At 54.5% G+C, this 27,945-nt stretch overlaps 4 protein-coding genes across 10 annotated transcripts; 3 read left to right on the top strand and 1 right to left on the bottom strand.

Annotated features, from left to right (window-relative positions):
* Window positions 1-57: 57 nt before the first annotated feature.
* Window positions 58-7,708, top strand: zbtb14 (zinc finger and BTB domain containing 14). Its single transcript, XM_008402179.3, has 10 exons — window positions 58-249; window positions 1,586-1,774; window positions 2,337-2,507; window positions 2,597-2,692; window positions 2,762-2,905; window positions 2,979-3,223; window positions 3,304-3,389; window positions 3,466-3,605; window positions 5,675-5,770; window positions 6,454-7,708. Exons 2-10 carry the CDS (start codon window positions 1,586-1,588, stop codon window positions 6,592-6,594), a joined length of 1,308 nt encoding a protein of 435 aa, XP_008400401.1. The 5' UTR covers window positions 58-249; the 3' UTR covers window positions 6,595-7,708.
* arhgap28 (Rho GTPase activating protein 28) lies at window positions 6,870-14,069 on the bottom strand. Of its 2 annotated transcripts, XM_008402174.3 has the most exons (15): window positions 13,928-14,069; window positions 11,580-11,752; window positions 11,294-11,511; window positions 11,114-11,225; window positions 10,092-10,312; window positions 9,843-10,005; window positions 9,681-9,772; window positions 9,434-9,511; window positions 9,203-9,356; window positions 9,047-9,129; window positions 8,752-8,967; window positions 8,562-8,678; window positions 7,197-7,324; window positions 7,089-7,126; window positions 6,870-7,001 (listed from the first exon to the last, which is right to left on the bottom strand). In XM_008402174.3, exons 1-15 carry the CDS (start codon window positions 13,948-13,950, stop codon window positions 6,919-6,921), a joined length of 1,899 nt encoding a protein of 632 aa, XP_008400396.2. In that variant the 5' UTR covers window positions 13,951-14,069; the 3' UTR covers window positions 6,870-6,918. The 2 variants fall into 2 exon arrangements, with proteins under 2 accessions (XP_008400396.2, XP_008400395.2); XM_008402173.3 differs by having other exon boundaries at window positions 6,870-7,126.
* Window positions 10,308-22,162, top strand: l3mbtl4 (L3MBTL histone methyl-lysine binding protein 4). 6 transcript variants are annotated; one of them, XM_081601226.1, is made up of 19 exons: window positions 14,731-14,849; window positions 15,410-15,481; window positions 15,560-15,645; window positions 15,714-15,818; window positions 15,889-16,024; window positions 16,121-16,212; window positions 16,292-16,434; window positions 17,346-17,422; window positions 18,836-18,921; window positions 19,012-19,122; window positions 19,194-19,308; window positions 19,395-19,494; window positions 19,587-19,703; window positions 19,832-19,909; window positions 20,152-20,225; window positions 20,807-20,967; window positions 21,033-21,095; window positions 21,310-21,471; window positions 21,520-22,162. In XM_081601226.1, exons 1-19 carry the CDS (start codon window positions 14,774-14,776, stop codon window positions 21,562-21,564), a joined length of 1,899 nt encoding a protein of 632 aa, XP_081457352.1. In that variant the 5' UTR covers window positions 14,731-14,773; the 3' UTR covers window positions 21,565-22,162. The 6 variants fall into 6 exon arrangements, with proteins under 6 accessions (XP_081457351.1, XP_081457352.1, XP_008400398.2 ...); XM_081601225.1 differs by lacking the exon at window positions 14,731-14,849 and adding an exon at window positions 10,308-10,993 and having other exon boundaries at window positions 21,310-22,162; XM_008402176.3 differs by having other exon boundaries at window positions 19,835-19,909; window positions 21,310-22,162.
* Window positions 22,163-22,931: 769 nt separating this feature from the next.
* On the top strand, window positions 22,932-26,863 carry tmem200ca (transmembrane protein 200C, genome duplicate a). The gene is made up of 5 exons (XM_017303137.2): window positions 22,932-23,092; window positions 24,039-24,132; window positions 24,205-24,412; window positions 24,487-24,617; window positions 24,802-26,863. Exons 3-5 carry the CDS (start codon window positions 24,290-24,292, stop codon window positions 25,649-25,651), a joined length of 1,104 nt encoding a protein of 367 aa, XP_017158626.2. The 5' UTR covers window positions 22,932-23,092; window positions 24,039-24,132; window positions 24,205-24,289; the 3' UTR covers window positions 25,652-26,863.
* Window positions 26,864-27,945: the final 1,082 nt, after the last annotated feature.

Here is a 27,945-nt window from a genome sequence, read left to right as displayed (position 1 = left end):
TATGGGTCGGGTCGTCCAGCTCGGACTCGGAGCTGCAGCGCGGCGCATGCGCCGTGTGGGCCAGGCTGTGGGCAGTTTGGCGCGCTGCCTGCGTGCCTCCGCAGAGTGTGCGTGCTGGCGCAAAGCGCGGCCTCCTGCGCTCGTCCTCAGCCGCCGCAACACAAACAACAACAATAAACAACAACAGGCGTCCTCCCGACCGGACGGCCCGGCACGCGGCCGCGGGCACACCCACAGCACTCGGCCACGGTAAGAGCTCGCTCCGGCCGCAGCGCTCTCTCCCGCTTCAGGACCGGGCTGCCTGCGCGCTCTCCGCTCCGAGGCCGCGGCCCCGCCGCTCGCGTGCCTGCGTGTCGGGGCCGCAGCCCGCGAGGCCCGGGGACCGGAGCGCGCGCCTCGGGCACGGAGCGGAGCGGCAGACGGAGCCGCCATCTTGTTTCAACGGCAGATACTCCAACGCTGAACCGAACCGAGCCGGAACCAGCGGCTGGGCAGGAGCCAGGCTTTAGGCCCGGATTCCCCGCTCGATCCGGGCCGGATCAGAGTGGTTAGCATGTTAGCTACATAAAGCTAACCAGTTCGAGCTCCGAGCCCCGCTCCGGTTCCGAGACACAGTTCGAGCGTTCGGTTCCACCTCAGACCTGCACTCTAGTCCTCATCGGGTCCGATCCGGTTCTGGCAATCCCGAACCCTGTCTTATGTCTGGTACCGGAGTCGGTCCTGTTCGGTTAATGTAAACACAGAAGGCCTCGGTGCTGGTTAGCGGCTCAGGTCCACATCAGAACCCGGTTCCGAATGAGACTCGGACTCAGCTGGTCCAATAAGTTCTGATGACCGTCTGCTGCCGCTGCAGGGGACGCGCACACGCTCCGAGCGCGTGCCCGCCCCAGTGGTAGTGCGCGAGAACAGCAGGAAGCAGACGGCGCGCGAGCAGCACAGGACATGATCCAAACAGGGGTTCCGAACGGTTCTGACCCGGTTCTAAAAGGAACTGACACTGTCTGTAGCAGTCAGAGATCCAACAGTCGGGTTGGGCTGTTCTGGTGGGTCAGGATGGTTCTGATGATGTTCTAAAGAACCGATCTGGCAGGTTCTGCTTCATCAACAGAATAATTTCTGGTTCTACTGGACCGACTCAGATCAACCTCTAGGATCTTGAACACATTTCCCCTTCCTGTCAGTATCCAGAAATGCTGGATCAGAACCGGAACCTTCCTCTGGTTCTGATGAATGTTCCACCTGCAGGTGTTCAGTCAGAACCATAACTGGGCCGCTCTGCAGAGATGGTTCCATCAGAACCTGATCGGCAGCAGAGGAGGATGAAGCCTCCTCTTCCTCATCTTCATCCATCAGAACCACGTCTCTCTGTAGAACCCGGTTCAGGTCCTGGACCTGACACAGTGATGAAGAAGCTGCAACATGTGCTGGGTTGAGTCTGGACCTGGGAGATGTGGTTCTGGTCCAGGAGAAGAACCCGGTTCTCTTTGACTGTGGCAGATACATGAGAGTTAATTAAAGTCCACCTCTAGTGTCCCAAAGGTTCTGGTTCCGGTACTGACCACCTCTGCTGTCCCCCGGTTGTCAGATGACGGAGACGGTGAAGTACGTGGACGACGAACACAAGAGCATCTTCCTGAAGCTGCTGAACGAGCAGCGGCTGGAGGGCGAGCACTGCGACATCGCCGTGGTGGTCGAAGACGTCAAGTTCCGCGCTCACCGCTGCGTCCTGGCCGCCTGCTCCAACTACTTCAAGAAGCTCTTCAAGAAGCACGAGGTACCTGACTCCGCCCATCAGAGTCTGACCCCGCCCATCGGAGTCTGACCCCGCCCATCAGAGTCTGACTCCTCCCATCGGAGTCAGAACTCCTCCCATCGGAGTCTGACTCCGCCCAGCAGAGTCTGACTCCGCCCATCAGAGTCTGACTCCGCCCATCAGAGTCTGACTCCTCCCATCGGAGTCAGAACTCCTCCCATCGGAGTCTGACTCCGCCCAGCAGAGTCTGACTCCGCCCAGCAGAGTCTGACTCCTCCCAGCAGAGTCTGACTCCTCCCAGCAGAGTCTGACTCCTCCCAGCAGAGTCTGACTCCGCCCATCAGAGTCTGACCCCGCCCATCGGAGTCTGACTCCGCCCATCAGAGTCTGACTCCTCCCATCGGAGTCAGAACTCCTCCCATCGGAGTCTGACTCCGCCCAGCAGAGTCTGACTCCGCCCATCAGAGTCTGACTCCGCCCATCGGAGTCTGACTCCGCCCAGCAGAGTCTGACTCCGCCCATCAGAGTCTGACCCCGCCCATCAGAGTCTGACTCCGGTTCTCACCTGACCCTGTGTCCTCAGGTGGACAACTCGTCCGTCATCGAGATAGACTTCATCCGCTCCGACATCTTTGAGGAGGTCCTGAACTACATGTACACGGCCAAGATCTCCGTCAAGAAGAAGGACGTCAACCTGATGATGTCATCAGGACAGATCCTCGGCATCCGCTTCCTGGACAAGCTCTGCTCCCAGGTAACGCCCCACCCACCAAGTGGAAAACACTCAGGTGGTTCTGTCGGACATCGATGAATGATGATGATGATGATGATGTGCTTCATCAGAAGCGTGACGTGTCGTCAGACGACAAGGACAAGTTCCCGTATGACATCGTAAAGATGGCGCTGCCCCCTGAAGCCCAGCTGGCTGCAGACTCTGAGGTAAGGCCGTCAGCAGCCAATCAGCAGCAAAGAGCTGCCGTCCTCTGTTCTGATTGGCCGCTTCCACAGGACCTGGGCGAGCACGATGACGCGCCGGGCACAGACGACCTGGTGGAGGCATCCACCAATCAGGAGCTGGACAAGTCTCCCAACGCTGCGCTGCACGTGCAGGAAGCCATCTTGAAGGAGCTGACCAATGAGGATGTTCACAAGGTGCCCCTCCCCACTGGTTTCTGTTTGAACCCCTCCCTGTCAGAAGGCGTTAACCTGTGTCGTGTCCCTGCAGGTGTCCTGCTACGACCAGGACGTGGTGACGGAGATGGAAGGGGAGCCTAAGGAGCTGGGGGCGGAGCATCACGCCACCCAGACTCTGACCTTCACAGACAGCATAGGTGAGGTGAAGGACGAGGCGGCGCCCGGCTGGTCGGCCGCCGCCGCCGACATGAAGTTCGAGTACCTGCTGTACGGACACCGCGAGCAGCTGGCCTGCCAGGTGTGTGGGAAGACCTTCCTGGACGAGAGCAGACTCAGGTAAGGTGGCACCTGGTCTACACGGCGCGGCCCGGTGGGCGCGGCGCGGACTCACCTGATCCCACCTGTTCTTTCCCCAGGAAACACGAGAAGCTTCACTCGGCAGAGCGGCCGTTCGCCTGTGACATCTGCTCCAAGGCCTTCACCACGCACGCTCACCTGAAAGGTAACACCAGCACACCTGCTTCCTCGCCACCGCTAACTGGCTGTCTGACTCCGCCCCCACCTGCTGTCTGCTCCAGAACACCTGAAGATCCACACGGGCTTCAAGCCCTATAGGTGTGACGTTTGTGGGAAGTCGTTCATTCGAGCTCCGGACCTGAAGAAACATGAGCGAGTCCACAGCAACGAGAGGCCCTTCGCCTGCCAGATGTGTGACAAGGTGAGCTCACCTGAGATTGGGGATGATGATGTCACCATCCAGAAGAGATGAATCATGGGAAAGCTCTGGTTTGGTTTTGATGTTCTGAATCATGAAGCTGAACCGTCTGCAGACAGATTGATTTATTTACAGGAGAAACAGCAGCGGACCTAAACAGACCCTGAGGGACTCCTTGGAAGGAGAGGTGGGGTCCGTTAGGAACCAGCAGGGGGCGGCAGAGGCCAGCAGGGAGACCAGCAGGGGGCGGCAGAGACCAGCAGGGGGCGGCAGAGACCAGCAGGGGGCGGCAGAGACCAGCAGGGACCAGTAGGAACCAGTACAGGGCAGCAGGGACCAGTACAGGGCAGCAGGGACCAGTAGGGACCAGTACAGGGCAGCAGGGACCAGTAGGGACCAGTACAGGGCAGTAGGGACCAGTAGGGACCAGTACAGGGCAGCAGGGACCAGTAGGGACCAGTACAGGGCAGCAGGGACCAGTAGGGACCAGTACAGGGCAGCAGGGACCAGTAGGGGGCAGCAGAGACCAGTAGGGACCAGTACAGGGCAGCAGGGACCAGTACAGGGCAGCAGGGACCAGTAGGGACCAGTACAGGGCAGTAGGGACCAGTACAGGGCAGCAGGGACCAGTACAGGGCAGCAGGGACCAGTAGGGACCAGTACAGGGCAGCAGGGACCAGTACAGGGCAGCAGGGACCAGTAGGGACCAGTACAGGGCAGCAGGGACCAGTAGGGACCAGTACAGGGCAGTAGGGACCAGTAGGAACCAGTACAGGGCAGCAGGGACCAGTAGGGACCAGTACAGGGCAGCAGGGACCAGTAGGGACCAGTACAGGGCAGTAGGGACCAGTACAGGGCAGTAGGGACCAGTACAGGGCAGTAGGGACCAGTACAGGGCAGCAGGGACCAGTAGGGACCAGTACAGGGCAGCAGGGACCAGTAGGGACCAGTACAGGGCAGTAGGGACCAGTACAGGGCAGCAGGGACCAGTACAGGGCAGCAGGGACCAGTAGGGACCAGTACAGGGCAGTAGGGACCAGTACAGGGCAGCAGGGACCAGTAGGGACCAGTACAGGGCAGTAGGGACCAGTACAGGGCAGCAGGGACCAGTAGGGACCAGTACAGGGCAGTAGGGACCAGTACAGGGCAGTAGGACCAGTACAGGGCAGGAGGGCAGTAGGGACCAGTACAGGGCAGCAGGGACCAGTACAGGGCAGTAGGGACCAGTACAGGGCAGTAGGGACCAGTAGGGACCAGTACAGGGCAGCAGGGACCAGTAGGGACCAGTACAGGGCAGTAGGGACCAGTAGGGACCAGTACAGGGCAGTAGGGACCAGTAGGGACCAGTACAGGGCAGCAGGGACCAGTAGGGACCAGTACAGGGCAGCAGAGACCAGTAGGGACCAGTACAGGGCAGCAGGGACCAGTACAGGGCAGCAGGGACCAGTAGGGACCAGTACAGGGCAGCAGGGACCAGTACAGGGCAGCAGGGACCAGTAGGGACCAGTACAGGGCAGCAGGGACCAGTACAGGGCAGCAGGGACCAGTAGGGACCAGTACAGGGCAGCAGGGACCAGTAGGGACCAGTACAGGGCAGCAGGGACCAGTACAGGGCAGCAGGGACCAGTAGGGACCAGTACAGGGCAGCAGGGACCAGTAGGGACCAGAACAGGCAGGACCAGTACAGGGCAGTAGGGACCAGTACAGGGCAGCAGGGACCAGTACAGGGCAGCAGGGACCAGTAGGGACCAGTACAGGGCAGCAGGGACCAGTAGGGACCAGTACAGGGCAGCAGGGACCAGTACAGGGCAGCAGGGACCAGTACAGGGCAGCAGGGACCAGCAGGGACCAGTACAGGGCAGTAGGGACCAGTACAGGGCAGTAGGGACCAGTACAGGGCAGCAGGGACCAGTAGGGACCAGTACAGGGCAGTAGGGACCAGTACAGGGCAGCAGGGACCAGTAGGGACCAGTACAGGGCAGTAGGGACCAGTACAGGGCAGCAGGGACCAGTAGGGACCAGGACACGTTGAACCTGAGGGTCAGTTGTCTCTGACTCGTCTCTCTCTGCAGGCCTTTAAACACAAGTCTCACCTGAAGGACCATGAGAGGAGACACCGAGGAGAGAAACCTTTCGTCTGTCCGTCCTGCACCAAGGCCTTCGCCAAGGTACCAGACCCAGTAGAACACAGTGAAGGTTCTGGTTCTGGAGGTTGAAGCAGGTTGACCTCCATCTGTCTGGAGGGAAGAATGAAGCTTTGATCTCGTTTTGAGCAGAACCAGCAGGATTCATGTGTTCATATTAGATTTTGTCCTGGCGCTGATGGTTCTGGTTCCCTTCAAAGAACCCAGAACTCCTTCATCATCCTCAGCTGACGGATCCAGAAATAATTCAGAGAACCACACTGGACGATTATTAACTTTTAACCATTTTATTGCAGAAAATCAGCATCTGGTCCAATAGGAACTAGAACCCAGAACCTTTGAGGTTCCTGTGGTTCTGGTCCACTTCCATGCTGATCTGCTTCACCCTTTCAGCTCTGTTGCTTCTGCACTGCATTACAGGTGGTGAGGATGAGAGGAAGTGGAAGTGCTGCGTAAACTTCAAAATAAGAGCATGAATAGAAACGTCTCAGTTAATGATAGAAACTTCAACATGTTGAATTTCAGCTGAAAGCTAACAGAGCAGCCGAGTAGATTAGCGCTGCAGAGTTCATCTGCAGGTGAGGCCAGAAGTATTCATACCCCTGGCAGGGTTTCCATGGAGACCACTGGAGCTCCACCCAGTTTCTGCCGTTCCTTAAACGTCGCTGTTCGGACCGGTTCTGACCCGCGTCTCTCTGCTGTTCCAGGCGTCGGACCTGAAGCGCCATGAGAACAACATGCACAGCGAGAGGAAGCAGCTGAACCCGCTGCAGAGCGACACGGAGACGCTGCAGGCCGCCGCCATGGCTGCAGAGGAGCAGCACCTGGAGAACATCAGCTGCTCCTAACACTCTGACCTGACCTCCCTGCCCTGAGGTGACCCCTGACCTCAGCCCACTAGAACTCTGACCCTGTGGACTTTATGAAGCGGTTCTGCTCAGTTTAATGAGCAGAGCCGCCATGTTGTGCAGAACTCGTGTGATGATGTCATCAGACAGACGATGGGATGAAATCATGAAATAAAATGTTTTTCTAACCCCGTGTGAACGTTTGCTGCCCTCGGCAGCGTCTGGCAGGCGCTGAAGCCTGCAGTACCGGCAGCGACCAGCAGGAGGAGACAGTGCCAGGTTCAGGCTTTTATTACAACACGAGCAGGTAACAGACAGGTGAGCTCAGGGCTTGATCAGCCAATCACAGCGAGGGTTGACCCTGTAGACGTCCAGCAGGCAGCAGTCCGGCTGCAGGCGGCGCTCATCTGACAGGGAGACGGGGACAGACAGGGAGACAGGTGTCCAGGTGTTCCTCAGACAGCTGAAGGTGATGATGTCATCAGGATACTTACAGATGTTTCCTCCGACCTCGTACAGGTGTTGGGCGGGGCTGGGGACAGACAGACTGGTGGTCAGGTGACTTGAGTGGGCGGTGCTCACCTGGACGGACTCGTCCTCACCTGGCCTCGGACTGGAAGCGGGTCGTCACGTCTCTGGCAGTCGTCTGTTCGTCGAGCTGGATTGCCATGGAAACCTTGGTGTGCAGCGGAGCGTGAACCCGGATGACCCCTTCAGACAGCTCGCCGACCTGGAAGCAGAACCAGCAGCAGAACCCGGAGTCAGTCGGTTCTGGACGGAGCTCAGCTTCCTGTCAGGAAGGCTCTGACCCAAAAGAACCTCCAAGTATGAAGCGGTTTTGGACCATGTCATCATTGCTCCAGCCCAGAATGCGGTTCTGCTGATGAATCGGGTTCTGCTCGAGGCCTGACATGAACGGGGGCGCAGTGCCTGCGGCGTCCCCCAGGGGTCAGTGTTGGGCCCTGGACGGTTCCTGGTGTTGCCAGATATTCTGTCGGGTTAATCTAATCCAGAATAAACCAGCAGGAGATCATTGAAGATGATGTTTTAATATTTTTTGTATAAATCTATTTAGTTTGTGAAGCACATTTAAATAAAGCGGTGCTCTTCCCTGCTCAGGTTCATCATGATGTAAGAATCTCTGCAGTGTTTCAGAGCCATCCAAACCTCCGTGGCTTCAAGGTAAACTACAACGGTTGGATTACGAGGGGTTAAAGGTCAGCCAGCAGTGGAAGGAGACCCCATGTTATCGAACATGGTTCTATTGGACCCAAACATCTGCTCCTCCTCCAGCTGCTGTGGTTCTGAGTCAAACCAACCTGTTCCCCTCCTGGCCTGTGGGGGCGCTGCACCAAGAACCACCGAAGGAAACCACACAAGGCATCAGATTGGAGGATTTCTCTTTAGTCTTTGGCTAAAGACCAGGAGCCATTTCTGCTCCTAGCGCTAGGCTAGCACGTTAGCTTTGGTTGTATTTACCCAGAATGCCCTGCGCTGTAGTCCACTTCCTGCTTTTTTAACGGTCTCCGGTCCGCTGAGCGTTCATATTCAAACCGAATCCAGACTGAGGTTTGGAGGAGCAGAGGTCGATTAGCGTTCATACCTCAGCAACTGAACCGGACTTTGACTAGACAGACAGGCTAGTACAGAGGTGGGCAACTCCAGGCCTCGAGGGTCTCCTGCAACTTTTAGGTGCATCTCGACTTCAACACACCTGAGTCAAATAATGAGGTCACTAGCAGGACTCAGGAGAACCTGCCTGAACAGAGGAGGAGATTCAGCAGTTGGATTCAAGTGTGTTGGACCAGGGAGACGTCTAAGAGTTGCAGGACACCGGCCCTCCAGGACCAGGATGGCCCAGTCCTGGGCTAGTAGCTGGACTGAAGTGGCCTGAACTGAGCTGGTGGGAATTCAGCCTAAAGCAGACGCAGTACCTGCTCCTGAGCTGGTTCTGGGTCGGAACTCACCAGGTTCTTGTCGTTCTTCCTCCTCAGCAGTCGGGACGTTGTCCTGCTCAGGTTGAACTGTCTCTGACTGGACGCCTGGTTCATCTGTCTCACCTGGGCCAGGAGAAACTTCGGGAGCTGTTGGAGACGACAGGAAGTGATGTCAGAGTGGGTGGGACGCTGACGTCATGGAGGACGGCGTGAGACTCACGGTCCACAGCAGGTCCTGGTGCCGGATCATGAGTCCGATCAGCCGTGCTCCGCCCATCGCCTCCTCCATCTCCTCCTGCTGCTTGGTGATGGAGCGCTTGTTTCCATGGTTTTGGCGAGTGAACAAGTTGGGAGCCATCACCATGGAGACATTCCACAGAGACATCCGGTTGTGGTCCTGATGAGAGACCACCTTCCGGAGGAAGAGCAGCAGGGCCTGTAACCATGGAAACACCATTCAGCGTGCGGAAATTTAAGGTGCAGAGAAAAAGCTGTAGGATACGGGCGGAGTTTACCCTCAGCATGTTTCTGTGAGCTTCAGGAAGGAGCAGGAGGAGGAGCTGCAGAGCCTGGACTTGGTGGACCTCAGAGGACACGCCTGCAGGGACACGTCAGCTGAGAGGACCTGTCGGGTCGGCCAACACAGTGTGTGTGTGTGTGTGTGGACGAACCCAGGACAGAGCAGAAGGTAGACAGGTGTGTGTGTGTCAGCAACGGCGTCGGCAGCTCTCTGATGAAGAGCTTCAGCAGTCCGCCGGCGTCCACCGGCCGCACGTCGGTCCAGTCAAAGGCGCTCCAGCACCGGTCCAGCTCTCTTCTCAAGAACTGCAGAGGGACAGATGGACGGAGACCGACTGAAGTTCTGGTTTGAGACGAAGCGGAGACAAGCCGATGGGTGGTACCTTCAGTCTGGCAGCTGATCCTGGAACTCGAAGGATTCCTTCAGTCTGCAGACCGCTCTGCTCCAAGACGCCCAACAACTAGAGAGGCAGAGAGACGGACAGCTGCTCTGAGGACACACTCCCCCTCACTGCAAACCACAGACTGTCACAATGCATGCTGGGAATGTTCAGCTGTCGTACTGCAGGATCTGACCCTAAAATAACACTGGAGTGTAAAGAAGGGAGCGCTAGACTGACGGTTCTTCACCTTCTGGAAGAAGACGGGCACTTTGACTCCAGGAAACCTCTTCCTGTCGTTGTCCAGCAGAGAGTTCAGCGAGACGCCGAACACGCCGCTGTCTGGTGGACAGAAGACCGAGTCACGTCTCCTGAAGACAGACATTCCTCAAACTGTCAAAAAGAAACACACCCCGAGTCCTGCGGTGCGGCAGCCGGCTGCGTTTGCTTTGGACTCCCAGAGCCAGCAGGAAGGTGGAGAGTTCGATGTGAGCGATGAAGCCGAGGCGTGTGAGGTCGCGTGACGACAGGTCGTCTGTACAGGTGAGACCGTGTGACGGAGAGGCGGGGGCGAGCTGCACAGACGTACCAAGAGAGACCAATCGGCAGCCTGCGGATTCCTGAGCAGTCGGTCCTGATGCTGGACACCGTGTGCACTCACCTGCAGCTCACTGCTCTCGTCTCCATGGAAACGGACGCAATCCCTGCATGTCCCGCCCCATTTGTGCTCCGCCACGCCCTCTGAGTACGGAGTGTCGCGCAGCAGCCAATCAGCACATCTCAGCCGACTCACTGCTGAAGAGGGGGAGGGAGTGGGCGCGGGGGAGGACGGGTCTTCCTGGAGCCGGTCCTCGAAAACAAACACGGGAAGAGTGGACCGCCCTGGAGACAGCAAGCAACACCTAGATCAGTCTGGAACAGTCCAAAACCAGAACTGGCTCCGGTAAAGAGCCAACAGAGAGGGACCTGAAGGTCACCGTCAGCTAGTCGGGCCAGAACCGCTTTAGGTCCAAATAACCAAACAGGCTAATACGATCTACAGGTTGGATGTAACCAAGACTTGGCCTCATACCGAGACAGAACCAGAACCAGCTGGAACCATGGGGGAGGAGAGACTCATAGTATTGGTTCTGACTTTTTCAGTTGGATGTAGCCAGACTGGACCGTCACCAACACGCCACCGGTCCAAATGAACTGGTAATGAGCTGACCGACATCCAGCTACACAGCAGCAGAATGGGCGGAGGACTCTGCATGTTGGACACCAGCTTCTGACTGGGTAGCAGTAAATAACGGTCCTGACACGACCAGCGGGTCGGTCACTGAAACCTCCCCACAGGTTGAGTAACACCTCAGAAACCCAAACGTCTTCAGAACCTCTGCAGAACCAGTGAGGCGTTTTCAGTTCTACAGTCTGAGCAGAAGGAGCTTCAGGACCTGAAACGTCTCTGGGTCTGTCAACAATCAATATTCACATCAAAAACAGCCAATACAACCACTTCAGGAAACATCTGGATGCTAACGGTCAAAGTTGGAGAAAGACTGAAGCAACAAATAAAACTTAGTGAGTCACCTCTCGAAGACTTTAATTTGTTGGTTTAATAAAGTATTGGAACTGACCACCATCTTCTTCGTGGCTCCTGAAGTAGGACCACACGGTCCTGGTCAGGTGGGCTGGCAGTACCTCTGTTTGTGCTGCGGCGGATGGTCTTGGTGGTGGTGTGGTACCGCCGTGGAGGCGGCTCTGGTTGCTGTTGGGTCGGGAGCGGGCCGTGGTCTGCAGAGTCTGTCTCAGGCTGGAACAGAAAACTCCTTCAGGTTCTCAGGCTGATTGAACACCTGACTGATGTCCTTCATGTCCCACCTCAGTGAAGACGTCACGCACGTCTCTGATTGGCTGTCGGTTCCTTTTCCTCAGCGTCTCATTGTAGTTGTCCAGCCTCTTCCTCACCGTAGCGGCTTGTTGCCGTGTCAACGTGGACAGCACTGCCTCCACCACAGGGGGCGTCTCTGTTGATGAAGAGCCCACGACCAGGGAGGAAAGCCCCGCCTCCGTCAGCCATGCCTCCTCCAGCTCCACCTCTGCAGGAGGAAAAAACATGAAGGACACATGCAGACACGTCGTCTCACTGTGGGTTAATACTGCTCACCATCCATGCTCTTCCTCTCCTCTTCTTCCTCTTCTTCCCTCTCCTGCTCCTCTTCAATGCTCTGTACCTCTCTCCAGTAGGTCTCCATGGCAACATGTCTGGAGTCAGAGGTCACTGTGCTAGGGGAGCTTGAGGAGGTGGGAGGGGAGGTAGCAGAATGAGGTGACAACATCCTGTGAAGGAGGAAGAGAGTCTTCTCAATGAACATCTACAGGAGGAAGGAAGATGAGGAAGAATCGTTCCTCATCTTCCTCCAGCATGTGCCCCGCCCACTGAAGCAGGCTCAACTCTGATTGGCTGAAGGTGTGAGGTGTGGAGTCCCGTTCTAGGACTAGAGACCTGAACCTGGAGGTGTGAGGTCTGGTTTCCAGGCTGTGGCTGCAGATCTGTGTTCAGAGTTTGCGGCTTCTGCAGGCCCAGAGTTGAGCTTTCCTTAAATATTCATGAGGCATTTGACAGGAAGTCAGCTTCTTCCAGCCATCGATGAGTGTGTGTGTGTGTGTGTGTGTGTGTGTGTGTGTGTGTGTGTGTGTGTGTGTGTGTGTGTGTGTGTGTGTGTGTGTGTGTGTGTGTGTGTGTGTGGCGAGAACCTCAGGCTAATGGTTTTGGTTCCCCAGGGAGGAGAGAATGAGAGTCTCAGCCTGTTGTGTCCATTAGGAGGAAATGGACGCTGTTGGTCAATCAGAGATAAGTGTTTTCACTCAGGTCCTCAGATAGTAAGTGAACCTGGTTATGGTTCAGCAGACACACGTTAAATCAGCTGACTTCAGATCTGAACCGGTCCGGTCCGTGGGCCTGGTCCAGAACCAGAACGTCATGCTGAGATCGGAATCCAGCAGCGTTTCAGTGACACAAGACCATTTCCATTTAGACTCATTTCTGCTTGGTAAGATTCTCTACAACTACCTGAAAGTTCTCTAGAGCTGCTCTAAGAAATTCTCTAGAACATCTTGGAGTCCAGGTGTGTCCAGGCCTGTCCTGCCTCCTCAGATACGTCTGATGCCCCACAGCTGGATCAGATAAGGAAGTCATTAGCAGGACTCTGGAGAACCTGACTGTACTGAGAAGATAATTCAAATGATTCAGGCGTTTTGGACAGTGGAACGTCTACAGGTTGCAGGACAGTGGAGCTTGGCATCCCTGTCTTAGAGGGTCTCCAGAACAAGATCAAACTCTAGAACTACCTAAAAGCTTGCTGGGGTTGTTTTTCCAGAACTCCCTTAAGGATCTGCCAGTATCTGGACAGTAAGAACTCCTAAAGACTCATTAGAGATGCCCAAGCAGCCGAAAGTGTTTCTAGAAGCACCTGAAAGCTCACCAGCTCACCAAAAACGTCTTCTAGAACAACCTCTAGGAGACCTTATAACTGTCTGAAGAAGCACCAAAAACCCTCGAGAACCATTCAAAGCAATTCTGGAACCACCTGAAAGTTCTCGAGTGACAACACAGGGTTTCCAGAAACCCTCTAGAACATGTCAGCGGGTCTCCAGAGCAGCATTTGGACTCTACAACCATCTAAAGTTCTCAGGGCATTTTCTCTAGAACTGGCCTAAAGGATTGCTAAAACCACCGTACGAGTCAAAACGCTAAGACGTCCATAAGACTTTTGCCTAGAATGTCTGAAGAAGCACCAAGCAACTCAAGAACAACTCAGTGTTTCTAGAACCATCTGACATCTGTAAGAAACTCTAGAACTTCCTGAAATACTTTCTCTAGAACCGCCCTGAAGGACCTCAAAATCATTCTAGGTTCGCCACAAAACGTCTGCATGAACACAAAGTGTCAGCAGAACAACCGTTGAGTCGCTCAGTCTGTCTGGAGAACAGCTCCACGTGTCTCCAGAACTGTTCTGGAACCACACAGAGCAGTGCCCAGGTGGTTCTGAAAACAGAACCAGCAGGTGTTGACCGGCCCACTCTGGACTTCCTGAGTGGTTCTGATAGTTCCAACGGGACATTCAGAAACTGGGAAGCCTTTGGCTGTTCTGCTGGTTCCGACCAGGCAGGTGGGTCGGAACCAGAGGTCCAATAGGTACTCCTCCTCTTCAGACAGTTCAGAGATGTTCAGGATTTCTGTTCCACCTCTGACGTATCCAGAACCATGAGAATCTGGACCGGACCGGTTGTGTGGGTTATATTTCTGCTTAGGTCCAGTTAGAAGGATTGGAACCAGAACCAAAAACCACCAAGTCACGCCTGAACACCGGGCTGGTTCTGGTCCCGATTTATGAGTCCATCTTACTAAAACCAGGAGCAGGTCCAATCCTTCAGCCCATCAGAACCACAGAGAAACGATGCAGAACTGCTGGATCATCAGCAGGACACAGAAACAGGACGGGCAGAACTCACCTCCGCTCGGTCCGGCTGCTCATCGGGTCTGAGGAGGAGGAGGAGGAGGAAGAGCAGGAGGAGCTCACAGCTCAGACTGGGCGGGTCCGACAGCTGGACCAGGGATCGGACCGGGCCGGACAGCTGGACCGGCTGAGGCACGGCTCAGAGTTTTAGAAATAGTTTGCGGATGAAGAACCTCAGAGGATCCGAACCGGGCCTAAATCCAGCTGCTGCATCAGAACCATTCTGCTCTGCAGAACCAGTTTGGGTCAGAACAAGGTTCTTCAGTTCAGTTCCTACCAGGTTCTGAAGCTGCAGTCCAAACAGAACCACCCAACAGGTTCTGCACTGAGATGGGTTCTGCAGGGTTCCAGAGAGACTGGACCGGTTCCGGTTCTGGACAGGAAGACATCAGCAATACCAGAGATACTGCCAGTCCACAGGTCAGAGGTCAGCGGTTCTGGACCGATCCTGGTAGAGTTCTCCACGATTCCTCGGACCAGAACCCAGAAGAACTGCTGCAGCCCGAGTCCGGATCAACACCAAGTACTGGGTCGGTGCCAGCAGAACATCAAGTCCTGCCCTGGTTCCGGTCCATAAGGACCTGAAGGGTTCTGGTTCTGAACCCCGGGTCATCAGAAACCAGAACTCCTTGGCTCAGTTCTGGTACCAGTGGGATCCATCAGAACCACAAGCAGTTATTGGACCAGGTCAGAACCTGCTGCAGATGGATGTTTCTGTTGGGCTGAGACAGAACCGCCCCGGTTCTGGTTCTGCTCTCTCTCTCTCTCTCTCTCTCTCTCTCTCTCTCTCTCTCTCTCTCTCTCTCTCTCTCTCTCCTCCCGCCCCCTCTCCTTCCTGCGCATGCGCGCTGCCCTCCCAGCCTCCAGTTTCCGTGTTGTTCTGTGTGTCAGCGCTGTGACGCGGATCATCACAGTCGGTAAGTTTCGCTCCACAACCCGGTTCCGGTACCGGCTCCTCTGAGCTCCGTGTGTCCGCCGCCGCGGCTCCTCGAGCCGGATGGAGCCGGCGGCCCGGCCCGGCCCCAGAGGCCCCGCTGCCGGCCTCCGAGCCGCGGATCTCCACCTGATCCGTTTCCTCTGTCAAGTCGCTGCTCCGACGGACTCGAAGCGCTTCCGGTCTGCCTTCAGAATAAGAGCCGCTCATGTCGGAGGTTTTACTCAGACTGGTCCGGTTCTGATCAGCTGTCTGGGCTGGTCTCGTTCTGTGGCGGTTCTGAAAGCTTTATGGAGTGTCGGAGCCGGACTGGGCCCGTTTGGGTCTCTACTTTGGTTCTGGTGCATCAAACCTTTACTCTGAAGGTGTGTGCAGACTTCCGGTCTGAGTGTTATTGAATGACTTCCGGTTGAGTACAGACTGGAGCAGGCTGGACCAGTACTGGTTCGGTATCACCATGACAACAGGGACGGTCACTCACACCTGTCAGGGGAAGATGTTTTTGACCTTTGACCTGAAGCTGTGATGTCGTTCTGATGTCAGAGAGAAGAAGAGGAGAGGGAACCACAGAGGAAGACGAAGAGGAGATGAAGAATAAAGTCAGCAGCACTCAAGGTACCGTCTTCCTCCTCGTGGTGCTGTGCTGTGATTGGCTCAGGTGAGTCCAGGTGTGACATCTGCTCTGCCCCACAGTCAGCGTGAAGAGGCGCTCCTGGTCCTGGCAGCAGTACCTGAACGAGCAGAAGGCCGAGGCAGCTCCGCCCTCTCTCTTCACCCAGGTGAGCCCAGCTCCGCCCTCAGCCAGGTGAGCCTCACCTGTCCTGATGGACTCCTGTCTGTCCCTCAGGACCAGTCCTGTCCCAGCAGGAGGACGGCCTTCAAGGTGGGCATGAAGCTGGAGGGCATCGACCCGCTGCATCCCTCCATGTTCTGTGTGCTGACCGTCGCCGAGGTAACCGCTCAGTCCCGCCCCACCACACCTGAGTGGGAGTGGCCACCTCAGCCTTGTGTCTCTCTCTCAGGTGATTGGCTGCCGGCTGCGTCTCCACATCGACGGATACTCAGAGTGCTATGACTTCTGGGTAAACAGCGACTCACCTGACATCAGACCCGCCGGATGGTGCAGAGAGCACCGCCACAAGCTCCACCCACCCAAAGGTGAGAACAACTCCACCCCACAGGGTGGGAACTTGCAGCCAGACAGCTGAGTCCTGCTCCACCTGTCCACCTGTCCACCTGTCTCTGTGTCTGCAGGTCACAGTGAGACGGAGTTCGATTGGCAGGACTACCTGCAGTCCTCAGGTTCCCTCGCAGCTCCGCCCACCTTGTTCACCTGTCGCTCCACCGTGAGTCCACACCTGTCTGACTGTGTGTCTTCCTGTCTCTGCCGTCCCCCAACCGTCTGTCCACCTGTCTGTCCCTCAGGTGTGTGAGTTCCAGGTGGGGATGAAGCTGGAGGCGGTGGACAAGAAGAACCCGGGTCTGGTGTGTGTGGCGTCTGTCGCTGATGTTATCAACGACCGCTTCCTGGTTCACTTCGACAACTGGGACGACACCTATGACTACTGGTGAGACTGGGGACAGACTGGGGACAGACTGGGGACACACTGGGGACAGACTGGGGACACACTGGGGACAGACTGGGGACACACTGGGGACACACTGGGGACACACTGGGGACAGACTGGGGACACACTGGGGACAGACTGGGGACACACTGGGGACAGACTGGGGACAGACTGGGGACACACTGGGGACAGACTGGGGACACACTGGGGACACACTGGGGACAGACTGGGGACACACTGGGGACAGACTGGGGGGAGGGCAGCCAGAGACTCTGGGTTCTGTAAAGTCCAGGTGAACGAAGCCGTTGTCCTTCTGATCTTCTGTGGCTGAAAGTTGCAGGAGGTCCAGTCCGACCTTCCCCAGAACCGCCGCAGCTGGTTCTTACGGTCACCATGGTAACCTCGGACCGCTCCAGTTCCTCGTGTTTTCACCACAAACCAAACTCAGTCAGAGTGAAGATGGAACTACGTTTCCAGATGCTGTCAGGTTAGACGCTTCAACAGGTGGATGGATGAAAAACATCCAGACATCATTCCAGTAGCCATTGTAGCCTGGCCGATTTACAGAGACGGGGCAGGAAGTGGCAGAGAGAAGGGGGGGCAGGACTCAGGATGTTCGGCTCTCTGTGGGGACAGGCTGGCTCTGGCCGCGCCGCAGGCCACGCTCCAAGACACGTCCCCATCCTGCTAGCCTTTGCTAGCTTGTAGCATCTCTTTGGTAAATTACTCATTTCAAACTACCTGACCAACTCAACCGGTTCATCAGTTTGGTCACTGATTGGACTAGAAAACCAGTCACAGCAAAGAATCGACCAGTGGACGAGGACAGGCGTCTCCTCAGGTGTCCAGTTTGTGGTAGTTCCAGTGCTGGCAGCAGGGGGCGCTGCTGACCTGTCCTCTCTGTCCTCCAGGTGTGACAGCAGCAGTCCCTACATCCATCCGGTGGGCTGGTGTGAGGTGCAGAGCCGACCGCTGACTGCGCCGCAGGGTATGTACCAGAACCTGGACCAGAACCAGAACCAGCTGCATGTAGAGAGCAGCTTCTAGTCTCCAGTACTATTACTACTGGTAGTAGTACTATAGTAGTACTATAGTAGTACTCATAGGCGTGAATCCCAGGGGGTTGGGGGGGGTCCATCTTGGAAAAGTCTAGAATTGCCCCAAAAAAAGAAATCATGAAAGAAACCCTTGTATTCAAACAATATCAATATAAAAAAGGCAACAGAAACAAAAACCAAGTAAATCAGCCATTCATCTAAGAAAAAACAGGAATTAATTTTTGGGTCCCTCCATGGTGTTCTGTCAGATCAGCATACGTTGTCAGATACCTCAGCTCAGACATGCAAACGCTGTCATTACCATTTGATTTTATTTGATCAGCAACATTAAACACAGGGATGCGTACTCTGCATGTATGCTGTCCTGACAGCGTGTGGCTATCTGATAGAACAGGCACAGGCTCCGTTACAGCCGCTAAGCGAGGAGCTAGCTGTTAGCCGTTAGCTGTGGCTCTACAGCACTAACTAAAAAACCCTCCAGTAAGTAAAAACTTAAAGCAAAAGACATGGAACATGTTTTATTTACTTTCACTGTTCAATAGGAAGAAACACACTGGCAATAAACAGTTTATTTCATTACTTTGGCTGAATCATGATAAACTGCCTCCTTATGCCTTGGAAACCAAAACTAGCTAAACTGCTGCATTGCTTTCATAGACTTGGCTCCTTCATCTGTAGAAGGGAGCCAGTATTTAAATCATATTTGACTCTCTAACTCTAATAAGAAGAGTTTGTAACGGGAGCAGCTTAGCATTAGCATTAGCATTAGCTAACAGCTCAGTATGGGGGCAGCTGCCATTAAAACAAAATAAAGTCTTTATTTCTTACCATCTTCAACATGGAGCCTTTAAAACCACAAAATAAAATCTGAATATTTTTCTAGAAAGCGCTAGAGCCTTGATGCTTCCCAGATATTCAGTTTTTACATATAAATAGGTTCTAACACGAATAAAACCCATAAAAAAAGTTTAAAGCAACTTAGTTCTAATTTAATTAACGTGATTTCTATTGAGAACCTGCAATATGTATGAGGAATTTAATTAAGTGGAGTTACTCATTAAAGGTTTTGTAAAGGTGAAGCAGAGATTAGATCTGAACCAAACTCAGATCTAAACGTTTGAATCTTCGTTTGACTTCTGCAGCACCAGCAGGTTGTTTACCGAGAAAAACACTTTGGTTACTTATTGCTACTTACGGGTCATTTTGATGGTGCAGCTTGAACACAAGTTTAAACCACATTTTACTGTAACTCTGCCCCCCGACCCCCAAAATAATGATGGGATGTGTTGTACGCCCCTGTAGTACTTATGGTGCTGGTTGTACTGGTAACCTGTGTGCTCCAGGTCATCCCAGCCCAGAGGACTTTGTGTGGGACGACTACCTGCAGGAAACTGGTTCCACGGCTGCTCCCAGTTCAGCGTTCACACTGGTGAGAGGGGGCGGGGCCAGGCAGACCGGAGACCAATCAGAGAGCTCCATGTGGTGCCTGATAGCTCACTCTGTGCCTTTGTCCAATCAGAGAGCTCCGCACGGTTTCCAGGTGAACCACAGGCTGGAGGCGGTGGACAGGAGGAACCCCATGCTGATCCGCGTCGCCACGGTGACGGACACCGAGGACTACAGGGTGAAGGTACGGCGCCCTTCCCGTCACCTCTGTGATGTCATCAGAGGGGGACGATGACAGACAGCGTGTCCCCGTAGGTCCACTACGACGGCTGGTCCACCCAGCTGGACGTCTGGATGGACAGCGACCACCCAGACCTCCACCCGGTGGGATGGAGCCAGCGCACGGGGCACCCGCTGGAGCCCCCCCCAGGTCAGGGGGCAGTGGGACAGAGACAGGTGGGACAGGGACGACTGTAGGTATTGGGTCCTGAAGCCTGTCTGTCTCCTGTTGGACAGGGTCGTCCCCCTTGCCTTCCCCGTCTCAGGGAGTGTGTCCCACTGCCGGCTGCAGAGGCGTTGGACACATCAAAGGAGCCAAATATACGGGACACCACAGGTAGCTGTCCCTCCACCTGTCCACAGTGTCTCAGGGTGTCTCTGTCCCTCCACCTGTCCACAGTGTCTCAGGGTGTCTCTGTCCGTCCCCAGTGCCTTCGGCTGTCCGTACTCAGACATCAACATGAGGAAGGAGGTGGTGCTGCCCGACCGGCTGGGTGGAGAGAGGTCCGTCACCTTGGTGCCCGTGTCCCTGTCCCACCTTCACAGGTAGCCCGGAGCGCAGGCTCTTATTCTGAAAGGACAACAGGATGATGCTTCATGCTCTGCTCTGGTGAGCAGGGAAGCAGAAAAAGTTTGTTCTCATTGTCCGTCTTCCTGTCTCTCCGCCTGTCCAGCAGAGGCGTCCAGGTGAAGCAGGAGTCCACTGATGTCCCTCTGCTGCCTCTGGGGAAGAGGAAAAGACTACCTGACAGGTGAGAGCAGCTGCTCTCTGATTGGCTCTTCTCATAGAGCTCTGTCCAATCAGGAAGTAGAGCAATGAAACGATTGGTCTCTGAGGATCGTCTGGATGCTAGAGAACCTCAACAGAACCTCAACAGAACCTTAGTGTAATCTCAGCCCAGATCACCTATTTGGTTCCAAGCAGCCATCTTTAATAAAACCACAGAAGAAGAATGTTTGATTTCACTGATGTCCTCTCTGGCTCCACCCACAGACTGTCCCAACCAACCAAATGCCTGCGTGTGAAACAGGAAGAGGAGGAGCTTCCCCTCAGAACCATCAGTCCAGGTAAGGTTCCTCTGGTTCTGGTTCTGCATGGGTTCAGAACCGGGCCTGTGTATCCTCCAGCTCCAGTTCTGCCCTATGGCTGTTTCCATGGAGACCAGAGTGTGATGTCAGAGGGGCGTGTCTGAAGGACCAATAAGGAAACAAAGAAACTGCAGCAGCTGCAGCCTGGTTCTGGTTCTGGTTCTGGTTCTGACCCTAACTGTCTGCACAGCAATACCAGAACCTCCATCAGAACCTCAGGTTGGGTTCAGTCCAAACCTGGTTCTCAGTACTGATCCGGTCCAGTTGAGACCCGCCAGATTTTGGAAGGTTCTGGAGGCCCGGCCCGGTCCAGCTGGTCTGGTCACTCTGGGTGTGATGTCAGAGCTTCCTCTGTGTTGTCATGGAGACAGTAAGATGATTGGAACAGAGCTGTGCTGCGTTGTCATGGAAACAGAGGTTGTTTCCATGGTAACAGCAGTGTTGGCGCTGTTGTGTCCAATGAGACCCGAATCTGACTCAGCAGCACCGGGATGGTTCTGACCCGGTTCTGGTGGTTTTGGTCCTGACCTGTCTCTCTGGTTCTGGTTCTGACCTGTCAGAGTCCAGTCTGCAGGCCGTCCTCCATCAGTCTGTCTTCCTGTCGGCCATGTCAGCCCAACCAGGTCGCGACCTCTCTCTCTGCTGGGAGCAGCACAGGAAGCTGTTGCCGGGCGTGGCCCGTTTCCACGCCGACGCCGTCCGCCGCTGGACCGTCCAGCAGGTGAGCGCCGCCGCCTGGTCTGCATGGCGACCCGGCTGACCCGCTGACCTGCGCTGTCTCCTCAGGTGTCCGACTTCGTGGAATCTCTTCCTGGATGTGAGGATCAGGCCCAGCAGTTCAGAGACGAGGTGAGTCGGCCAATCACAGGCCTCGGCTTTAATGACATCACAGATTAGGACGCACCCAGCACAGGGCCACCATGGAGAGGAAACCTCCACCAGAACCACTCTGCTGCCCCCTGCTGGACCCGATCAGGACATCAGAGTGTTACACAGAATCAACCTTTGATTTATGTTCTGATTGGTTCTGATTTATGTTCTGATGGTTCCTGTTTGTTTGTAGCAAATAGATGGGCGGGCCTTCCTGCTGCTCACCCAACGGGACATTGTCAGGATCATGTCCATCAAGCTCGGCCCCGCCCTCAAGATCTACAACTCCATCCTGATGTTCAAACACGCCGAGGACAAGAGCCAATCACAGGCTGAGGAGAATAACCAATCACAGGCCGAGGACGGGAGCCAATCACAGGCCGAGGACAAGAGCCAATCACAGGCCGAGGACAAGAGCCAATCAGATGTCCAGGATCCCAGCACCTGACCGCTGCATGTTGTGACTGACCAGGTTCAGTTCCCTTACGGTGGCCCCTCCCCCTCAGCCAGGTATTAACCAATCAGGTTCAGGTGCTGCTGTCACTTTATCTCCTTTAGGCTCCTCCTCTTCGGGATGGGTGGGGCTTAGCTGGATGAGTACAGAAAGGGATTCTGGGATATGTTGTCTGTGACTGAGGTACAGCTGGGAGGAGGCGGAGCCAGAAGTGGCTTCGTTTCCATGGTAACACTGAGACAGCTGGAAACATGCAGTTGATGAAGATGACAATGATGAAGATGAGGTCTCATCAGCATCCTGGTGTGATGTCATCATTTCCTGTCAGCAGGACTCTAACAGGAAGCGGATGATGATGTCACACTTTCGCCCCGCCTCCTCTCCTGATGATGTCATCCCCCGGTGGGCGGAGCTCCAGACTTTCTACTGTTCCTCCATAGAGTTCTATTTTAAGCTTTCTATTCTAGATTTGTATTCTAAAGCTGACTCCGCCCCTCTGTGACGTCACAGGTTTCCTCAGGTTCCCATGGCAACACTTCCTGCCTGCTGTCTATGTCAGTGTTTGACAGATCAATAAAGTTTCTGACCTGAAGTGTGATCATTGATTGGTTCCTCAGGGCGGCGGGGGGCGGGGCTTCAGCTGGTCAGAGCTGATCACATGATCAGTCAGCTGATCAATATGCTTCAGGCCAGGTCTTCCCAAAGCGGGTGTATGGAGGGCCAAGAGGGACAAAATTAAATGTATAAGAATAAAATAAATTTGAAGTATTTTCATCCACTACATGTGGCGGCGCAGGGACAAAGCACAACCCATGTGTTAGTCCTCATGCCGGTGGTCGCAGGTTCGATTCCCGGCCTGGGAACATTTGACGTATGTCTTTCCTGTCAAACTACCTTCAAATAAAGGCCACTAGAGCCAACAAAACCTTTAAATAAAATGTGTATAATTATTTCACTTTTTCATAAGAAATAAATGTTTCTTACTCCTACAGTAAACACTGCGCTGCACTGCTGAATATGGTTTATGCCATGATGCACATTATTTAGGGAACAGCCACATTCAAATGTTTTTCCCTAAACAAAAAGTCTCAAATGAAAAGTGGGAGGAGCTCCATGTTGCTATGGAGACCCTGCTTCCTGTCCCACTGAGCTGCTGGTGGTTAACTGGGAATGCTGGGAGACAGTTGTGCAGAGAGCGCCCCCTGCTGGTCACACCACACACTGCAGCTCCGGTCGGTGAGGAGTTCACATGGAGACGGTATGAAAGATGATGCTGCAGCCATGAGAGCGGAGGAGGAAGAAGAGGAGGAGCAGAGCTGAGGCTATTTTCACCGAGTGAGGAGGGATATTTCCAGCTGAGGATCAGTGGGAGGACCCAGCCTGTCCCTCTGCTGGAGGAGCAGAGGAGGAGGTGTGAGTCTCTGCAGCAGCAGCAGGAGGAGCAGACGGAGGAGGTGGAGGAGGTGGAGGCACTGCAGAGACGCCGCAGCAGCAGAGCCATGCAGCAGCCGCAGCTCCAGCAGTAGGAACCAACTGTCTGTCTGCCATTGATCCGTATCGGCTCTGCAGCGATTGATTATCTGGGCTCACCAGAAACAAATCAGCTGGTTCCGATCCGTTCTGTGTGTGTGTGTGTGTGTGTGTGTGTGTGTGTGTGTGTGTGTGTGTGTGCTGATCAGCGGGAACCAGCTGGTACTGATCATCACAGACGGAATGGATCTCAACTTGTGGTGGTTCTGATCTTCAGCAGTACCAGATAGTTCTGATCAGTTCTGACTGGTTTGATTTCCTCACAGAGATTCTGCTGATACAATAAATGCATGTTGGGAGATGTAGTTCCCATCTGTCAGAGTAGAAGGTCCAGGATCCATCATTGGTTCTGGTTGGTTCTGCGGTCCATCATTGGTTCTGGTTGGTTCTGGGGTCCATCATTGGTTCTGGTTGGTTCTGCGGTCCATCATTGGTTCTGGTTGGTTCTGCGGTCCATCATTGGTTCTGGTTGGTTCTGCGGTCCATCATTGGTTCTGGTTGGTTCTGCGGTCCATCATTGGTTCTGGTTGGTTCTAGGGTCCATCATTGGTTCTGAGGTCCATCATTGGTTCTGAGGTCCATCATTGGTTCTGGGGTCCATCATTGGTTCTGGTTTATTTCTGAGGTCCATCATTGGTTCTGAGGTCCATCATTGGTTCTGGTTTATTTCTGAGGTCCATCATTGGTTCTGGTTTATTTCTGAGGTCCATCATTGGTTCTGGTTGGTTCTGAGGTCCATCATTGGTTCTGGTTGGTTCTGAGGTCCATCATTGGTTCTGGGGTCCATCATTGGTTCGGTTGGTTCTGGGTGTAGTGTGGATTATCTGGGTTCCTGGTACTGGTTCTCAGGAGTGTCTCTGTTCTAGGTGAGGTGGCAGTGGGCGGGGCCTGACCCGCTCAGCCATCGTCTGATTGGTAGCCTGTGATGATTGCGACAGGCGGACTGCTGAGGATCAACGCGAGGCGACAGGACTCTCTGAGGTCCAAACCACACAGAACCCACCCACACAAGAAGAAGAACAAGAACAAAAGGTAACACACACCCACACACTCCGCCGGAGGGGGCAGTCCCCGCCTCATACGATGATGTCACTTCCTGTCCAGACGCAGCGAGGTGGTGGTGGTCAAGGGGAAGCTGAAGCTGTGCTCCATCTCGGGTCTGGTGGCCGTTCTGGGGATCCTGGTTCTGATGGTCGGGGTTCTGATGGCAGCTCTGGGCTACTGGCCTCGGGACGGACTGTTCTTCAGCTCCCAGCCACAGGAGGGCACCACCATGGCCTTGATGTCCTTCAGTAGTCCAGCACCAGCACAGGTGAGAGTTTACCTGAGCAGAACCAGCAGAGTCCTTTTTGTGTCCGTTCTGATATGTCGCTGTGCCATATGCAGGAACCCAGGTGGGCGGAGTCAGACAGAGGAGACAGAACCAATGACAGAGGAAATGGCTTCAACCAATCAGAGACCGTCAATGGGACCTCTCAAGATGTTCCACAAGGATTTCTGGAAGACTTCCTGGACAGGTGAGCGAACATCAATTACCTCAATGTGACGACCGACCAGCAGGGGAGCTGCAGGATTAGCTACCGGATCTGTGGGCTGACCCTCGATCCAGGGTCTGGACGGGCTGGGGGATGTGTCAGAGGGCTGGTAGTCTAGGTGGTCTTTGACCTGCTTCTGAAGCGTCCTGATTGGCTGTCTCTGCAGGTATCTGTACTCTGATAGGCTGAAGGTCTTTGGCCCACTTATCATGGGGATTGGCATCTTCCTCTTCATCTGTGCCAACGCCGTCCTGCATGAGAACCGGGACAAGAAGACGAAGGTCATCAACCTGCGGGACATCTACTCCACCGTCATCGACCTCCACAGCGTCCGGAAGCCCCACCCTTCTTCGTCTGGCTCCGCCCACCAACCGTTAGCCAATCCACTCAATGGACTCATCAACTATGTCCAGTCCAAGAGTCTGGAGTCAAAGTCCCAGATGTGTCCCGCCGCCCTGCTGTTGTCAAGGCAACCAGCCAGTAGCAGGAGGTGCAGTGACGGAGGAGGAGGAGTCTTCAGTGTCTGCCAGGAGCATCCGCCTGCACCTTCTCCTTCCTCCTCCAACAGACACTCCCTGCCCCTGACCTCTGACACCTGCTGGACCTCCCACCACAAAGAGGCGCTGAGCTCCTTCACGTTGCCCCGGCCCCGCCAGCGGTCCCCCGCCGCCCGCAGGAGACACTCCTTCTGGGCCAGGAGCAGCGGCCAGGAGGACGAGCAGAAGGAGGAGGAGATGCAGCCGCCGCCTCTGTGTGCCTCCACTCCTCCGCCTCACCGAGGCTCCGAGGCTCTGCTCCTGCTCTCCTCTTCCTCCCTTTCCTCCCTGTCCCACCTCCTCTCCTCCTCCTCCTCCACTCCAGCCCCACCCTGCAGGAGGCAGAGCCTCCCGACCGCCGCCTTTAACACGGCCTACTGCAAGCTGATGCAAGGAGAGGACGAGTCCTTCGAGTGGTCTTCATCACACCAGGTGACCCCAGAAGTGGAGCCTCGGCCCTCACAGCCAGAGGCACCCTGAGGTCCCACCGGCCCCCCGGGGGGAGGAAGACGAGGAGCCTGACTGATGAAGCCGATGATGACGGCCGCAGCAATAAGGGGTCTTCCACTGGAGAGATGAGCCAACTTCCTGTTCATCAGTTATCTGGTGGGACCCCGTCTCACCCAGCTAACAGAACTGGACCCACTTGACCCAAACTGAACCATTCAGGAGACCCTGTTTACACTAACTAAACCAGATTAACCAGAACAGATCCACCCAACACCCTGTCCCCGTTTCCCTTCCAGAAACAACCCAGACTGACCATAACTAACTAATCCAAGATGTCCTGGAAGGACACCAGTCCAGCAGCAGGTCCTTCTTCTTCGTCTCTCTAAGGGGAAGGGGTCAGGGGTCAGAGGTCGGAGGATGTTCTTGCTCCATGCCTGCAGTGCATGCTCTTTAAGCACCTTCAGTATTTTGCACTTTTTGATCTTCTATGCTTCATTCTTCTGGGACTACTTTCCTTGGCGGAGGTATCTGTCCCTGCTGTGTTGGACCTGGAGAAATGGACAGGTTGTCCTCCTGTCCTCACCTGCTGGACGTGTTGGGCAGCATGTCGTTGTTTTTACTGCATGTTCTAGAAGCCGGTCACATGACCTGCTGTGATGAAGACATCAACCATCTTCATCCATTGCTGCTCTGCAGGCTCCGCCCACCTGCTGAGGAACCGCCCCCTCCACATTAAAGATGGCCGCCTCTGGAGGACTAAACTCCACCCGTTAGAATCCTAATCTGCTCTACCGGCCCTTTAAACTCAAAAACAATCTAACTGTGATTATGAAGCAGAGAAAATGGGTCAGAGGTCAGAGTTCACAGGTAGAACTCTGAAATCAGTCCTACTGGCTGACTGGGTGGACTGGTGATGGTCTGGAGCGACCCGTCCAGAACCTGAGCTGGTTCTACCATGATGACTGAACTGATTCCTCTCACACTGAACTGGTTTTACTCAGTGGGAACTGGTTCAGATTGAACAGGAACCAGTTCAGTCTGGTTCCAGTGAGTCTTTAGCCTGTCCCATGTTCTCTAACCTGTCGGTACCGGATGTTTCAGCCCTGGTTCTGATCTTGGTTCTGTCGCAGCTGATTGGACCCAGATGGACCGTCAGCAGAACTTCCTGCGGTCAGAGCTGCAGCGAAGCTTCACTGAAGCACAAAGTGAAACCACAACAAATAAAGCACAAACTGTCCAGCTGACCGTCTCTGACTCCTCCTTCCTCCGGGGCTCCTCCCACATTCACAGGTTCTGGGTCGGCTCCAGGGTCAACCGTCACCTGGGGCTCAGGTTGGGAACCATTGAGGTTCTGTTGTAGACACAGAACCGGGCCAACAGAGAGGAAGAAGGTGGGGTCACTTCCTGTCTGTTCAGGCTGGTGACAGGAAGTGATGTCACTACGTGTCCAGAGTTTCCTCAGAAATGTTGGGACTTCCTGTCAACACCAGGGTCCAACATGATGGCCGGGTCACAACCAGAACCGCCTCAGCACAACACGGTTCTGACAGCAGGACAGGTACCGAGGGTTCTGTTGGAGCTGCAGAACCTTCCAGTCTGAAAGCAGCGGCGGAGCTAGACTTTTAAAGTTGGGGGGCCAAGGGGGGGCCAGGACTACCTCTGGGGGGGCAAAATTTAAAATGTGTGTGTGCATATATATATATATATATATATATATATATATATATATATATATATATATATAGCGGGCTGCACAGTGGCACAGTTGGTAGAGCTGTAAATGTTTCGTTTGATGACTACAAATTGGAAATAAAATGATTTTTTTCTTTGACGGACAATAAAAACCTCCAACCTCTGATCCAAACTAGAACATTGTGGTTCCTCTTCAGGTTTTTCTCTTTGTGGAGGATCAATAAATAACTTATTGGTGTTTTACCATCACCACCAGGTATGAAGGGCTTCAGGGTTTGAGTTTCACCACAGCAGCAACTGAAACACCAGGAGAAGAAGATCAGCTTGTTGTTATGGAGGCTGGTGATGAAAATCTATTTATTTATGTCACATGGACTTTTATCAAGTTTTATACATTTTATTTTCATATATTTATTATTGTTTTTCTTCTTTAGATATCAGGTTGGCTTAGAATGATTATAAATAATGTACAGGAATAACCTGGAGCTGTTACATGTCAATAATCTGGGGGCCAATCAGATGACAGGGGGGCACTGGCCCCCTGACCCCCCCCTCTGGCTCCGCCACTGTCTGAAAGGCGACCCGACCCAACACGGTCGGTACCTCGCCGACTCGACCCGGCCAATCTGAAC

Source organism: Poecilia reticulata, chromosome 20 (genome assembly GCF_904066995.2).
Source record: "Poecilia reticulata chromosome 20, P_reticulata-male-v2, whole genome shotgun sequence".
Lineage (NCBI taxonomy): Eukaryota > Metazoa > Chordata > Actinopteri > Cyprinodontiformes > Poeciliidae > Poecilia > Poecilia reticulata.
The sequence above is the reverse complement of the archived record's forward strand: the minus strand, read 5'-3'. Positions and strand labels throughout refer to the sequence as shown.

What these genes read in the sequence shown, in the direction of transcription:
- zbtb14 (XM_008402179.3), top strand. Translation starts at nt 1,586, where the DNA reads ATGACGGAGACGGTGAAGTACGTGGACGACGAACACAAGAGCATCTTC. An exon ending in TGGACAAGCTCTGCTCCCAG is followed by an intron (nt 2,508 to 2,596) that starts GTAACGCCCCAC and finishes GTGCTTCATCAG; the next exon opens with AAGCGTGACGTGTCGTCAGA. An exon ending in CTGGACGAGAGCAGACTCAG is followed by an intron (nt 3,224 to 3,303) that starts GTAAGGTGGCAC and finishes TTCTTTCCCCAG; the next exon opens with GAAACACGAGAAGCTTCACT.
- arhgap28 (XM_008402173.3), bottom strand. Translation starts at nt 13,950, where the DNA reads ATGAGCAGCCGGACCGAGCGGAG. An exon ending in GGAGAGGAAGAGCATGGATG is followed by an intron (nt 11,512 to 11,579) that starts GTGAGCAGTATT and finishes TTCCTCCTGCAG; the next exon opens with AGGTGGAGCTGGAGGAGGCA. An exon ending in GATCAGCTGCCAGACTGAAG is followed by an intron (nt 9,357 to 9,433) that starts GTACCACCCATC and finishes GTCCCTCTGCAG; the next exon opens with TTCTTGAGAAGAGAGCTGGA.
- l3mbtl4 (XM_008402175.3), top strand. Translation starts at nt 14,774, where the DNA reads ATGCGCGCTGCCCTCCCAGCCTCCAGTTTCCGTGTTGTTCTGTGTGTC. An exon ending in TAAAGTCAGCAGCACTCAAG is followed by an intron (nt 15,482 to 15,559) that starts GTACCGTCTTCC and finishes TCTGCCCCACAG; the next exon opens with TCAGCGTGAAGAGGCGCTCC. An exon ending in TCCCTGTCCCACCTTCACAG is followed by an intron (nt 19,704 to 19,831) that starts GTAGCCCGGAGC and finishes CCGCCTGTCCAG; the next exon opens with CAGAGGCGTCCAGGTGAAGC.
- tmem200ca (XM_017303137.2), top strand. Translation starts at nt 24,290, where the DNA reads ATGGTCGGGGTTCTGATGGCAGCTCTGGGCTACTGGCCTCGGGACGGA. An exon ending in GTAGTCCAGCACCAGCACAG is followed by an intron (nt 24,413 to 24,486) that starts GTGAGAGTTTAC and finishes TGCCATATGCAG; the next exon opens with GAACCCAGGTGGGCGGAGTC. An exon ending in CTGGAAGACTTCCTGGACAG is followed by an intron (nt 24,618 to 24,801) that starts GTGAGCGAACAT and finishes CTGTCTCTGCAG; the next exon opens with GTATCTGTACTCTGATAGGC.